This window comes from Mauremys reevesii, linkage group 3 (assembly GCF_016161935.1).
Source record: "Mauremys reevesii isolate NIE-2019 linkage group 3, ASM1616193v1, whole genome shotgun sequence".
NCBI lineage: Eukaryota > Metazoa > Chordata > Testudines > Geoemydidae > Mauremys > Mauremys reevesii.
Window position 1 is genome coordinate 3,576,029 of NC_052625.1, and position 13,692 is coordinate 3,589,720.

The 13,692-nt window shown below is 61.9% G+C and overlaps 1 protein-coding gene across 2 annotated transcripts in view; it reads left to right on the plus strand.

Annotated features, from left to right (window-relative positions):
• LOC120400638 (cullin-9-like) overlaps positions 1–13,692 on the plus strand; it is a 62,186-nt gene that overhangs the window by 32,063 nt on the left and 16,431 nt on the right. For both annotated transcript variants that reach the window (XM_039529479.1, XM_039529478.1), the window contains 15 exons: positions 287–382; positions 1,655–1,830; positions 2,278–2,411; positions 2,492–2,677; positions 3,363–3,478; positions 4,158–4,340; positions 4,773–4,930; positions 5,238–5,451; positions 5,707–5,878; positions 6,558–6,706; positions 7,228–7,345; positions 7,900–8,096; positions 8,176–8,435; positions 8,516–8,879; positions 9,179–9,319. In XM_039529479.1, coding sequence (XP_039385413.1) covers positions 287–382; positions 1,655–1,830; positions 2,278–2,411; positions 2,492–2,677; positions 3,363–3,478; positions 4,158–4,340; positions 4,773–4,930; positions 5,238–5,451; positions 5,707–5,878; positions 6,558–6,706; positions 7,228–7,345; positions 7,900–8,096; positions 8,176–8,435; positions 8,516–8,879; positions 9,179–9,319 — 2,664 coding nt within the window. The remainder of the gene's footprint in view (positions 1–286; positions 383–1,654; positions 1,831–2,277; positions 2,412–2,491; positions 2,678–3,362; positions 3,479–4,157; positions 4,341–4,772; positions 4,931–5,237; positions 5,452–5,706; positions 5,879–6,557; positions 6,707–7,227; positions 7,346–7,899; positions 8,097–8,175; positions 8,436–8,515; positions 8,880–9,178; positions 9,320–13,692) is intronic.

A 13,692-nucleotide genomic window follows, 5' to 3' on the forward strand; every position in this document is an offset into this window, starting at 1 on the left:
TGGTTTCTGTGATCTCCCCAGGTGTGGCTGGGAGGGGCCCTGGGGCTGCCTGACGGAGCGGCGGAGGCTTTGCTGGCTAGTCCCGTCCCTACTGGGAGGCCACTTACGTCCCAGCTGCTGGTCGTCTCCTTGCCCCGTCCCTGTGGGGCCCGTGTTCCTGCACGCCGCTAACCCCACGGCTTCGCTCCACGGAGCTCTGGGGGCTGGGCCTGGACAACACTCCCGGGGGCAGGGCGGGGCGGGATCTCTGTGTCCTGACGGCTTGCGGCTCTCCCTGCCCCCCCAGGTGAACGTCATGCCCTCGGCCAGCAGAGTGATCCTCCTGGAGAACCTGACCCGCTTCTGGCCCATCATCCAGATCAAGATCAAGCGCTGCCAGCAGGTGGGTGCGCTGGCGGGCCCCCGACAGGCTCGTTCACAGGGACCCCCTTGGGACTGTCACCTGATGTGCTGAATTCCCTCTGGGCCCGTTTTCCTTGCCAGCCTGGGACTCCAGAGCCCTGCCTTGTAGAGCCAGGCACGCCAGCCTGCTGCAACCCGACCCAGGGTCTGGGCCACGCCCCCAAAGCTACAGACTTAACTGAAAACAACTCAGCAGGTTCCCTGTCTCCAGCACCCAGACCCCAATGGGGAAACCCCAAATAAATCCGTTTTACTCCCCATAAAACTTGTGTAGCGTAAACTTATCAATTGTCTGCCCTGTATAACCCTGATAGAGACACATGCACAGCTGTTTGCTCCCCCAGGGATTCATCACTTACTCTGGGTTTATTAATAAACAAAAGTGATTTTATTAAGTGTACAAAGTAGGATTTAAGTGGTTTCAAGTAATAACAGACAGAACAAAGTCACCAAGCAAAAACCTAATACACTAAGAAACTGATTGCAGGTTATATCTCACCCTCAGAGATGTTCCAATAAGCTTCTTTCACAGGCTAGACTCCTTCCTAGTCTGCCCCAGTCCTTGTTGGTCCCAGCAGACATCTCGGGTGGTCAGCAGGGGCTTTCTCCTGACTGGCAGCCCCTTTTGTCCTGCTCCACCCCCTCTTGTAGCTTTGGCACAAGGCGGGAATCCTTTGTGTCTCTGGGTCCCCACCCCTCCTCCTAAATGGAAAAGTACCAGATTCAAGATGGATTCCAGTATCATGTGACATGGTCACTTGTCACTGTAAGAGCCCCAGTCTCCATTCCCCATGGGCTCACCCACATGTACACAGGTAAATAAACCATTTACAGCTGACTGTCCTAGTCACTGGGAGCCGTCACAATTCTAAACCACCATTAATGGCCCACACTTTGCATAATTACAACAGGACCTCAGAGTTATACTTCATATTTCTGGCTTCAGATCCAAGAATGCTCCATGCGTACACGTAGGAGGATCATATTCAGTAGGTTATAAGCTTTGTTCTGATACCTTACAAGAGACCGTTTGCATACAGCCTATTCCAGTTACATCACAGTCGCACTCATAAGCATATTTCCATAAAACGTCACCCCCCCGTCCCTGTGTGCGGCCGAGCCGGGCCCTGGCCTCCCTCGCCCCCCGCAGGGCCTCTACGGGCAGCGAGAGGCCTGGCCCAGGGGCGCCCTGCGGGGAGTCGCTCGGCCTGGCGGGCCCGTGTCTAACCGGGGAGGTTTGTGCCCTGTGCAGGGTGGCATTGACACGCGTGTGCGTGGCATCGAGATCCTGGGGCCCAAGCCCACTTTCTGGCCGATCTTCAAGGAGCAGCTGTGCCGGCGCACGTACCTGTTCTACACCACCCAGGCGCACACATGGTGCCAGGAGATTGCGGACGAGCGCGTGCAGCTGCTGCAGCTCTTCAACCGGTGAGGCCTGTACCCGGCGTCCCCCCAGAGCTGAGCTGAGCAGAGCCCCGGGCAGTGCCCTGCCTCGTGTGTGTCTGTACCCAGGGTCCCCCCAGCCCTGAGCAGAGCCCCCGGCAGTGCCCTGCCTCGTGTGTGTCTGTACCCAGGGTCCCCCCAGAGCTGAGCAGAGCCCCGGGCAGTGCCCTGCCCTGTGTGTCTGTACCCGGGGTCCCCCCAGCCCTGAGCAGAGCCCCCAGCAGCGCCCTGCCCTGTGTGTGTCTGTACCCGGGGTCCCCCCCACAGCACTCACCGGGGTCCCTGGCAGTGCCCTGCCCTGTGTGTGTCTGTACCCGGGGTCTCTGGCAGTGCCCTGCCCTATGTGTGTCTGTACCCAGGATCTGCCCCCCACGTGCTGGCAAGGCCCCAGGGCCCCACCAGTGACTGGCGCGGGTGTCTCTGCTGCTGCAGGCTGAACTGCGCCCTGCGGCACGAGCAGGTGTTCGCCGATCGCTTCCTTCCCGATGACGAGGCGGCCCAGGCTCTGGGCAGGACCTGCTGGGAGGCCCTAATCAATCCCTTGGTGCAGAGCATCACCAGCCCAGGTACCTGTTCCCCCTGCCTGGCTCCCCGCTGCCCCCAGCCCGCCCGGCCCGACAGCTCACCTCCCCCTCTGGCCTTGCAGATCCCAGCGGCGTCAGCCCCCTGGCCTGGCTCCTGAGCGAGTACCTGGAGAACCTGGAGACGGGCCGACGCGCCAAGAGCCGCGCCACCATCTTCAACTCCCGCGTGCGGCGCCTGAGCCACCTGCTGGTGCACGTGGACCCCGGCAGCCCGGAGCCCGAGGAGCTGAGAGCCCCGGTCAAAGCCAGTAAGGGCCCCTCCCCCTGCCGGGCGTTGGGGCTGGTGCCAGGGTGGGGCTGGGGGAGGAGGCCCTGGGGTGCTGAGTGGGGAGAGGGGTCCCTACGGGTACGGGCTCTCCGGGCTGCCTTTTGCACGGGCACTGGCGCTGAGCTGGGCGCGACCCTGTGTGTGCCCGATGCCCGCAGGCGGGGGGCCGTGGGAGCGCGCTCTGCGGGGCGGGCGGGTGGGCAGCCCCTGGGCCTGGCGCAGCAGAGGCTGGTCCTCAAGGCCCTGGGGCCGGGCGGGAGGAGACAGAGCCGTGGGGGCCTAGCCCAGCACTCAGAGCCGGGGGTCTGGTGCCCACAGGCAGAGCCGGCAGGTGCCAGACGCCCCTCTGCAAAGGCAGCCCTGTTGTAGGGGGCAGGGTCCCGGCCGGGCGTGGCTACTCCACTGCCCCGGGGTGCCTGGGGCTGGCTGGCTCCAACCCACCCCGAGCTCCAGGCTTGGCCCTGCCCCCCCCCCCCCCCCCCAGTGACCGTGTGGGGCTCAGCCGGGCCCATCCGGCTCCCGGCCACCCCTGCCGATTGCCAGCGAGCTGCCCTCCCCAGGGGAGCGCTGGGAGGGTCGGGCCCAGCCCTCGCCCCACAGGCGGCTTTGGGGTCGGGGAGGGGGGTAGCGCTGGGGCTGCTCTCACGCCGGCCCCCCCTTGGCAGACGGGAAGAACGGGAAGAACAAGGAGACGAGCTCTGGGGCCGCCAAGGTGTCGGGGAAGAAGCCCAGCAGCATGACGGGGATTACGCAGTGCTGGAGGGGCGTGGTGCAGCAGCAGGTGTGTGCGGGAGAGGGGGCGTGGTGCAGCAGCAGGTGTGTGCGGGGTGATGGGGAGGGGGCGGTGCAGCAGCAGGTGTGCGCGGGGAGGGGCGGTGCAGCAGCAGGTGTGTGCGGGGGAGGGGGCGCGGTGCTGCAGCAGGTGTGTGCGGGGAGGCGCGGTGCAGCAGCAGGTGTGTGCGGGGAGGCGTGGTGCAGCAGCAGGTGTGTGCGGGGGAGGGGGCGTGGTGCAGCAGCAGGTGTGTGCGGGGGGTGATGGGGGAGGGGCGTGGTGCAGCAGCAGGTGTGTGCGGGGGAGGGGGCGTGGTGCAGCAGCAGGTGTGTGCGGGGTGACGGGGAGGCGTAGTGCAGTAGGAGGGATGGCGGAAGGGTGGGGGTTGTTGTGCTATGTATTTGCTGCCCATCCCCCTCCCCACCCTGCGTGGGGGTAGCAGGGCCCCCATCCACCTCTGTCTCTGCGGCTCCTGCCCCAGGCCCAGGGACACTAGATGCGGAGGGCCCCACCCACGCCTGGCCCATCCTGTCCCCCTGGGACCCTCCCCACCTTCAGGGCCGTCCCCACGCACGGCCCACCCTGTACCCCCCTGGGGCTGGCCAGCCCATCCCCGGGCCCTCCCACACCTGTCCTCCCCAGCCTGTACCTCCCCCCCCGTAACCGTGTGCCGCCCGCCCCCGCACAGGTGAAGCGGTTCCTGGAGTCGGCGTGGCAGGGGCCGGACTTCGTGGAGCGGTACTGCCGCCTCTACCTGGGCCTGCGCAGCGCCATGGAGGAGCTGTTCGGGCAGCAGACGGCCTTCGCGCTGGCCCTGCGGCAGGGCTTCTCCGGGGGCCTGCTGCAGCTCTCCTTCCTGACGGCCATGCACGTGAGTGGGGGGCTGCGGGGGGCACGAGCCTGGGCCCCAGCCGAGCTTCCAGGCTGGGCGGCCTGGTGCCAGCCCGCCAGGCTAGAGGCTGCTGCGCCCCCGGCGTCGGCTCCGCCCAGCCACGCTCCTGGCTGCCCTCCGGGGTCTGAGGGGTCCCAGGTGCGTGGGGGGCTCTGCCAGTTAACCCCTCGCGCCCCCTTGCCCAGCGCCCAGACACGCCCGGAGCCTCTCCCCCATTCTGCCTCCCTGGCTCCACGTGGGGTGACCCCTGGGAATGACCCCTTCCCCTCTCCGGAGACCGACCCCTCTGCAGGACTGTTCCCTCCCCCAGAGCCCCCCATCATGTGGGCATCCCCTGAGCTGCCGTGGGGACTCCCTGCCGTGGGGAGCCGCCCCGAGAAGGCCCCCTGGCAGCTGGCGCTCTCCCCCCAGGTGAGCGAGCAGTTCGCTCGCTACATCGACCAGCGGATCCAGGAGAGCCAGACGGACGCGGCCAACGTGGAGTCGCTGCACCGGCTGCAGCGGAGCCTGGAGCCCATCCTCTTCCTCTCCGGCCTGGAGCTCGCCAACACCTTCGAGCACTTCTACCGGTGAGGGGCCCCAGCCGTGCCCCCCGCCTGGCCTGGGCTGTGGCTTGGGCCCGTCACGTCAGCGGCTGCTGGTGCCTGGCTTGTCTTGGGGGCTCCCCACAGTCCAGCCGGACCCTGGCCACCAGCCCCGAGCCTGTGTGCCCAGCCGTGGGTTGCAGGGGGACAGCTGGGGGGTCAGGCCAGGCCGCGGGCTCCACAGCGCGCGCCAGCTGCCGGCTGGCCGGGCCGCCCTGCTCCAGGCCATGGCAAAGGCGTGGAGGGGTCTGGGGGGGCTCTGGCTCCGCCCTGACGCCGGCTGCCGTTGCAGGTATTACCTGGGCGACCGGCTCCTGGCCCAGGGGAACGTGTGGCTGGAACGGGCCGTCGTCGAGCAGATCGGGCTCTGCTTCCCCAATCGCTTCCCCCAGCAGATGCTGAGGAGCCTGAGCGCGTCGGAGGAGCTGCAGCAGCAATTCCACCTCTTCCAGCTGCAGCAGCTCGACAAGCGCCTGCTGGAGCTGGACGCGGGCCAGGAGGACGGGGTGAGAACCCGGCGGGGTCTGCGCCGTGCCCCCTCCCTTCCTTGGGGGGCAGGGTCTGCACTGTGCCCTCTCCCTTCCTTGGGGGGCAGGGTCTGCGCCGTGCCCTCTCCCTTCCTTGGGGGGCGGGGTCTGCACTGTGCCCCCTCCCTTCCCCGGCGGGGTGGGGTCTGCGCCGTGCCCCCTCCCTCCCCCGGAGGTGCTGCAGACAAGCCCCTGGCGGGAGCCTGACCCCTGGCCCCCTGCTCCCGTCCCCAGGCGATGGAGGAGGAGCCGGCCGAGCCGGAGGAGGAGCCGGAGGTGAAGGTGCTGGCCCTGTCCCCGCGCTGCTGGACCATCTCCCCGCTCTGCTACCTGGAGGATCCCAGCAGGTGTTTCCCGCGGCCCCTCGGGGGCTACTTGGCACGGTTCGCCGACTTCTACACCAACAGTGAGGCTGGGGGCGGGGCTGGGGGGCTGGTCACTGTGCCCCATGGTGGTGGCGGGGAGCGGCGTGTGACAGGGGAGGGAACCCGGGGGGGGCCTGTGACTGGAGAGGGGGCACCGGGGGAGGGTGGGAAGGGGGCTAGGCCGAGCCGTGGGGGGAGCTCCAGCCCCGCCTGGGGGCGTGTGGCTGGGGGGGGCGGGGCGGCGTGTGACAGGAGGGAGCACTGGGGGGGGGGCCAGTGACTGGAGAGGGGGCACCGGGGGAGGGTGGGAACGGGGCTAGGCCGAGCAGTGGGGTGAGCTCCAGCCCCGCCTGGGGGCGTGTGGCTGGGGGGGGGGGCGGGGAGCGGCGTGTGACAGGAGGAGCACTGGGGGCCAGTGACTGGAGAGGGGCACCGGGGAGGGTGGGAACGGGCTAGGCCGAGCAGTGGTGAGCTCCAGCCCGCCTGGGGCGTGTGGCTGGGGCGGGAGCGGCGTGTGACAGGGGAGGAACCGGGGGCCAGTGACTGGAGAGGGGGCACCGGGGGAGGGTGGGAACGGGGCTAGGCCGAGCAGTGGGGTGAGCTCCAGCCCCCCCTGGGGGCGTGTGGCTGGAGGGGCGGCAGGGCAGCCCCGGCTGGCTCGGGGACCCCGCGGGCCCGGCGCTCTGGTGGCTCTGCTGGGACTGGCCGCGTCTCTTGCAGGTCAGAACCGGTTTGGCCTGGAGCACACGAAGCCGCGGCGCCTGCAGTGGACGTGGCTGGGCCACGCGGAGCTGCGGTTCGCGGGCAGCACCACCCTGCACGTCTCCACCCTGCAGATGTACATCCTGCTGGGCTTCAACAGCGCCCAGGTGAGACCCCCGCTCCCTCTGGGGGGTGGGACCCCGCAAATGGGCACCAGCTGCTCCTGTCCTTGCAGCACAGAGAGCGCCTTCCCCCCAGCTCATCCATATGGGGCAGAGACAGTCTGTTCTCCTTCCCGGGCAGACACCCCCCCTTCCCTCTGTCCCTCCCCCCATGAGGCAGGGAATCCCCCCCACCCCCGAGCCCTTGGACTCTCATCTCCACAGCCCTGGTCCCTGCCCCCCGGTGGCCCAGGAGCTGCTGAGAAGCAGCCGCTGTGTCCCCTGGGTGGCTTGTGCCAGAGGAATCGTTGTTCTCTCTCCCCTCTGCCCCCCCATCCAGCCCCCCCTCAGATGGCCCCTCCCCCACAGGCCCCAGCGACCTTGCCCCCATGCCACGGCCCCCAGAGACTTCGCCCCATTGCCCCTGCCCCTGGGCTGTGGCCCCAAGACGCCTGGCCCGGCCCCTGAGCTGTCATGGCCATGGCCCTGCCCCTGCGTATTCACTTCCTGTCTCCTTTGCTCCGCAGGAAGTTGCTGTGGAGACCCTGGCCCAGGCCACGGGGCTGTCTCCTGTCCTGCTGAGCCACGCACTGAAACCTCTGACGGGAGAGGCCGGGATCCTGACCCAGAGCCTGCCTCAGGGGGGTGCGTATGGGGGGACCGGGCAGGGGGGGTTGAGCCCTGTCCCTGGGTGGTCCCTGAACAGGGGACCACAGATGGGGATGGAGCCCTGGAGCCCCTGCGCTGGGCCTGGTCGGGGGGCGGAGGGTTGGCTGGGCCCAGGGCAGGTGCCAGGGAGCCTGGGGCTCGTCTGTGAGCTGGAAGGGGGTTTGCGTCTGGAGGGGCCAGTCTCCAAGCAGAGCTGGGGGAGCAGGGAGGGGGAACTGGTCTGGTGGGTGTGGAGGGGCTGGGGCTGCTCCCCCAGCAGGGCGCGGGGTGGGTGGTATGTGGGAGGCCTGGGGCTGGGGGTGGAGTTCATGGGAGGGAGGGCGCATGGAGGCCTGGGGCTGGTCCCCCAGCAGGGCCGGGGGGTGGGATATGTGGGGGAGGGGGGCATGGAGGGGCTGGAGCTGGTCCCCCAGCAGGGCCGGGGGGTGGGATATGTGGGGGGGAGGGCTGGGGCTGGTCCCCCAGCAGGGCCGGGGGTGCAGGAGGAGCCGCTCCCTGGGCCTGGCTGAGTGCGGCTGTGTTGCTCCCAGGCGTCCTGCGTCTGAACGAGGCGGCCCTGGCACGGGCGGCCGGCCAGCGCCTGTGGCTGCTCCCCAAGCAGACGTACCTGAATGTGGAGGATGACGAGGGAAGCACCCTGGAGAGGAAGAGGAACATCATCTGCTGCCTCATCATCCAGATCCTGAAAGGGGAGAAGGAGCTGCACATCGATAACCTGGTGTTCAGGGTACGGGGTCCTGGCAGGCGAGCGGCCGCGCGGCTCCGCGCCCCGGCAGCCTCGGAGTAACTGCCCTCTCCCCCCGCAGGTGATCGACGCCTGTCAGAAATGGGAGTCTGGCCCCGCCCTGAAGTTCCTCAGCTTCTGCTGCAGCAGCACGGACGTGCTGTCCTGCACCCTGCACCTGCTGAGCCAGGGCTACCTGCGGCGCCAGGAGGACAACCCCCAGCTGCTGGAGTACGTCTCCACGGAGCCCACGACGCCTCACCGGGGCCAGGCCCAGGTCATTTTCCGTAGCACAGAGTGCCCGAGGGGGCAGGACAAGGGCAGCAAGGTCTCCCCGTTCAGGTAGGGGAGCGTCTCAGGCAGGGGCTGGCGGGGGTGTCACCGGGAGCTCTGCAGACAGGTGACGGTTTGCTCTCTGCCAGGCTGGATGCCCGTGGAGTCGGCCCAGAGGCGGTCCTGATGGAGACCCTGCTGCTGCCTATGGGGCGCACCATGAGTCAGGAGGAGGTGCAGGTGCTCATGAACCAGACGGTGCAGCAGGTCCTGGACACCCTGAGTGTCTCCGCTGATAGAGCCCAGCACCTGCTCATTCACTGCAAGTGGAACGTGGACCTGCTCATCGAGCGCTACACCGAGGATCCCGAGCTGCTGCTGATTTCCTCAGGGCTGCAAGTGCAGAACCCCCAGCCACCCCCGAGTCCCGTGACCCACTGTCCGGTGTGCGTGAGCCAGCTGTGCCCGGACGACAGCCCTCCCACCCTCTGCTGCATGCACTACTGCTGCCAGGTGAGGGGCCTGGGGGCTGGCAGCGTCTAGGACAGTGAGGGGAGGGACAAAGCTGTCAGGGGAGGGTCCCGGGGGCACACCGTCACCCCTCTTTCCCTGGCTTCCTCGTGTTCCTGGGCTCGCTCCCTGTTTTCAGGTGTGGCATGATTCTGGTGGCACTCCGCCTGCAAGGCAAATTCCTGAGTTTGTGAAGCTGGGAGCCGGCCCCTGACGAAGGGAGGGGGCTCATCAGGAAGGTCTGTGCCCTGGGGTGGGCACGAGAGTTACTCTCTAGATCTGATCTTGTTCTCCCTCCCCAGTCCTGCTGGAATAAATATCTGACGACTTGCATCGAGCAGAACCTGGTTCAGAACTGCACCTGTCCCATCCCTGACTGCCCTGCGCAGCCCACCACGGACTTCATCCGCTCCATCATCTCCTCCCAGGAGGTCATTGCCAAGGTGAGTGAGGTCACTACTGGGCATGGGGCCGTGTCTAGTCCGCCCTGAGCAGGTGTCTCAGGGAACACACGTTGTTTCTGGGCCACCGCCTTTCTCCCCTTCCTGTCTTGGAGAGTGGTGGGGCCGAGAGCTACCCAGGAGAAACCTGGTGCCTTTGAATGAATGAATCCTCCCCTGTGCCGACTGGCTGTTCGCTCCTCTGCCCTCCCTCACGCTCTTTGCGCTGCCCTCCGTGCCCTCCTCCCTTTACACCCCCCGCCTCCGTTCCTGTCGCTCTGTGTATCTAATCCCCTTCCACCCCAAACCAGAAACCAACCACGAGAGGACGAAGGCAGTCCCTGTGCAGAAATGAAAATAGCTCCTCTCTCGCAGGGCACATCAATCCAAACAGTATGTGGCTAGCGTGTCCCTGTGTTACGAACATGAGTCTCCAGTTCTCAGACACCTCCTCTGCCCAGTTTCCTCCACCCCACCTTGGAAAGCCATTCCACCCTTGGACAAAGCCCTCAGCAGGAAATACCAAGGTGGGTTGGCTTCTGATTGGCAAAGAGGGAGGAGTCAGGGTCAGGCTCCCAACGGAAGGCTTGTCTCAATATTAACATCTTTTCAGAACTGGACTTTCCTTCCTCTTCCGGAAATGACTGGTGGCCTGGTGGGGACCCCTTCCTGCCTCCCCATCTACAGAATTATCAAACACCTGCCTGCGTCCCTGTTGTCCAAGGAAGTATGGCATGGCTAGATTTGCAGAGAGCTATTTTAGTTTCTGCACAATTTCTGTGGGAGTTCCTGGCAGAGAGATCCTGGAGGCAAGGGTCGCTGGGCCTGGAGCAGAGAGGGGCGTCTAAGGTGCTGCTGTTTGAGTCTTAGCTGGGGGAAACTTGGGATCTGCTCACTCAGCCCTTTGGGAGGCATTTCTTGCTCAGATTCCCTTTGACATCCAGGCAGCTGCTGTTGGTGGCTCGACTGGTGCCCAGATGTTTCTCTCCGTGCTGACTTTCTCTCCGGGGTGTGAGTACTGTCCTTGTTATGATTGGGAGCAAGAGGCAGTTCCTTATTTGCAGAGGGAGAGGTTTCTATTCCTGCGGCTTCTGGATTCCCAAAACCAGAGGCAGGTCTTTGACCCATTCTGGACTTCAGAGTGTTCAACGGATTTGTCAAGAAAATGAAGTTCAGGGTGACCACCCTTGCTTCTGTTACCCCTTGCCTGGAGAGAGGCGTCCTGCAGGTTGAGGGCAGCATACCAGCTTCCACGTGGCAGTACAGCCGGACTACACAGGAAGCTTTTTTTTCAATGCATAGTACACAGTATGCGCTGCCAGTATACGGTCCTCCCCTCGGTCTAGCCTCAGCCCCGTGGGGATTCACAAAGGTGATTGATGCCCATCTGTGCCATCTTGGAAGTCAGATATTTCCTTACCCGCATGATTGGCTGGTTCCAGAAGATCGAGATCACATATCCAGAACTGCCTTCTTGTTATCAGATGTCTGTTCTCTGGTCCAGGTCTAAAACTGGACATAGAAAAATCAATGTTACAGCCTCGACAGAGATTACATTTCATGGGGTGGGCCTTGACAGCACGTCTGCCATGGCTTACCTTCCAATGGGCAGGTTCCAGGATATAGTCTCTACAGCTGAGAGTCTCACGTCCATTCTGCAAACTGTGTGTGAGAGTCTGCAGCTCTTGGGACACATGGCCTCATGCACGTACATGCCGTGCTTTACTTGAGATGTCTGCAAACCTGGTTTCATTCAGTATATCCCCCAAACCGACATTCCTTGGGCATGCGGGTTTGCGTACCTGCACCAGTGCTTCCGTCTCTAAATTGGGGGATAGAGCCTCAGAACGTATGCAGAGGAGTTCCATTCCTGCCATCAGAACCCACTGTGACGTTCCCCTGGTGTTATCTGGACCGGTGAGCTGCTAGGTCACTCCAATCCTCGACTCTGGGAGCCAGCCTGACCCTGCTCTGCTCTGAGAACCCCCACTCCCGGGCTGTTCACTCTGGCATGTAAGCTGCTCCCAGTTACGTGAGTGAGCACTTTTGGCCAGCCGCTGCTGGGATTGTGCAACCGAATGACACTAGCCAATATGTCCGGTCCCAGGCACAACCCTAGGAACCTCCATCTTGCAGTGTCCGGTTATGCCCACTGGATGCTGCAAGCTTATACGAGTTCGTCAGTTTAACAAAGAAATTGATGTGTACCAGGCCTGTTATCCCAAGGGGAGTTTCTGACACGCGTCAAACCAAACGCACTGCTTCAGGTAGACTAGACAAACCAATGTATTAACTACAAAAGATGGATTTTAAGTGATAAGTCAAAGCACAAGAAGTCTGATTTGGTTAAATGAAATAAAAGCAAAACACATTCTAAGCTGATCTTAACACTTCCAATGCCCTTACAAACTTAGATGCTTCTCACCACCAGCTAGCTGGTTGCTCTTCAGCCAGGCTCTCCCCTTTGATCAGCGCTTCAGTCGCTTGGTGGTGGTGTCTGTAGATGGAGGTGGAAGAGAGAGGAAGAGCCTGGCAAAATGTCTCTCCCTTTTATCATGTCCTTTCTGCCCTCTTGGCTTTGCCCCCCGCCCTTCAGAGTCAGGTGAGCATCACCTCATCACAGCCCCAAACTGACCAAGGGAAGGGGGTGACTCACTAGAGAGTCCAACAGATCCTTTGTTGCTGCCTAGGCCAGCATCCTTTGTTCCTGTGAGGCTGGGTTGGGTATGTCCCGTACGTGCCCTGATGAGGTGTGAACTGCCCCTCTGTTCCTGGAGAGTTTTTGCCTGGGCTTTTTTTAAGCCATGAGGACACGTTTTAAGCCTCATAACTATATACATGAAATTACAACCTATAACATTACTATAACAACAATGCTCAGTACATCATGAGCCTGCCGAAGACACCCGACATGACAGACTTTGCATTGGATATCACGTAGTCATATTATAAGGAATGAACATGGGGGTGCTGGGTGTTTCCCCGAGGTACAGAGCAACACACCCACCTTACACAGTAGTCTATAAGGACAAAATCTCGCTACAACTACACCAAAATTCACTCCTAAGGTAGTTTCAGAATTTCCTATAAACCTGTCAGTTCACTTACCTGTGTCTTTCCCAAAGCTGCATGCATCTAGCAAAAAAAGGAGACTGTTTGCTTGACATGAGATGAGCTCTGGCATTGTACCTTCCGAGAACAGACCGGAACAGAAAGCCACCTAGACTTACTGTTGCCATAGCAGGATGAGTACGAGGACATGAGCACGAGCTGTATCTGCTGAGAATATCGAAGAGGATACAGCCAGAGATCCAATCAGATGGCACAGCTGGGAGTAAGGGCTCCCTCTGCAGGGTCGCATGCAGCCTCAGCAGCATCCCCTCAAGAGGTGCCCCTTGCTGTTTGCAGGTGAGCTACATGGAGTTCCATCTACACATTCATGAGACGTTTCACCTTGGTCCAAGACTCCTCAGCTGATGTCCTTTGGCACCACAAGCAGCTATACCTTCTTCTTGAGTAGTGTCCCAACGGGTGTGCCACTTCAGGTGTGTGCATGTCCTGTGTGCCTTAGATTGGAGATCCCCGCGTTCGGTAGCAGTGCCTGTTGGGTCCGCACATGCACTCTACTCTGCCTCGTGCTCTGCACCATGGCCACAGAGAGCTCCACAGGCAAACCACCCTCAGTTCCTTCTCGGGCCGAGACTGAGCCTCAGTAGTGTCCCGGTTGAGCTGAGCTCAATTGTCATTTTTGTTTTATTTTTCTCCTAGCTTTACTTAGCTTAGTTAGCTTCGGTAGTTAAATCGTTACACAAACCACAAGATTTGTTGTAAGGCCCATTGTCCTTTCAGTTTTATCCCTGGGGAGAACTTTAGAGTGCTGGGGAGGTATGTCCAGCTCTCCGGATTTTAAACATTGCCTTTCATGCCAGGATGCTCTCCCACTGAGCGGCGGGCACTCCTGGTATGTCAGTGAAATCCCTGCAAGTTGCATGGGCCCTTTTTAAAGACACCATAATAGAGGCCCAACTTCAATGTATACCCCAAATTAAGAAAAACAAAAAAGAAAAAAAAAGAGCCACCACCGTTACTTAACAATGTAAAAGAAGCAGTGAGAGAAAAAAAAAGACTTTAAAAAAAAAAAGAAAAAAGTCAAATGAGGCAGGAAGAAAGGAAAACAAACAAAAACAACTAAGTGCAAGAAGAAAGAAGAAAGAGCAAAAGAGAGAGTGAAGAGAACGCAAACAAAAACTCCAAAGGTAATAAAAAAAAATTTTTTAAGTACAGAAGCAGAAGGTCTGCTAAACAAACAAATGGGGTGCCCTTAAAACAAAAAAAAAAAAAAAAGCGGAGAAAAGAAAGATAAATAGCTCTTCAGT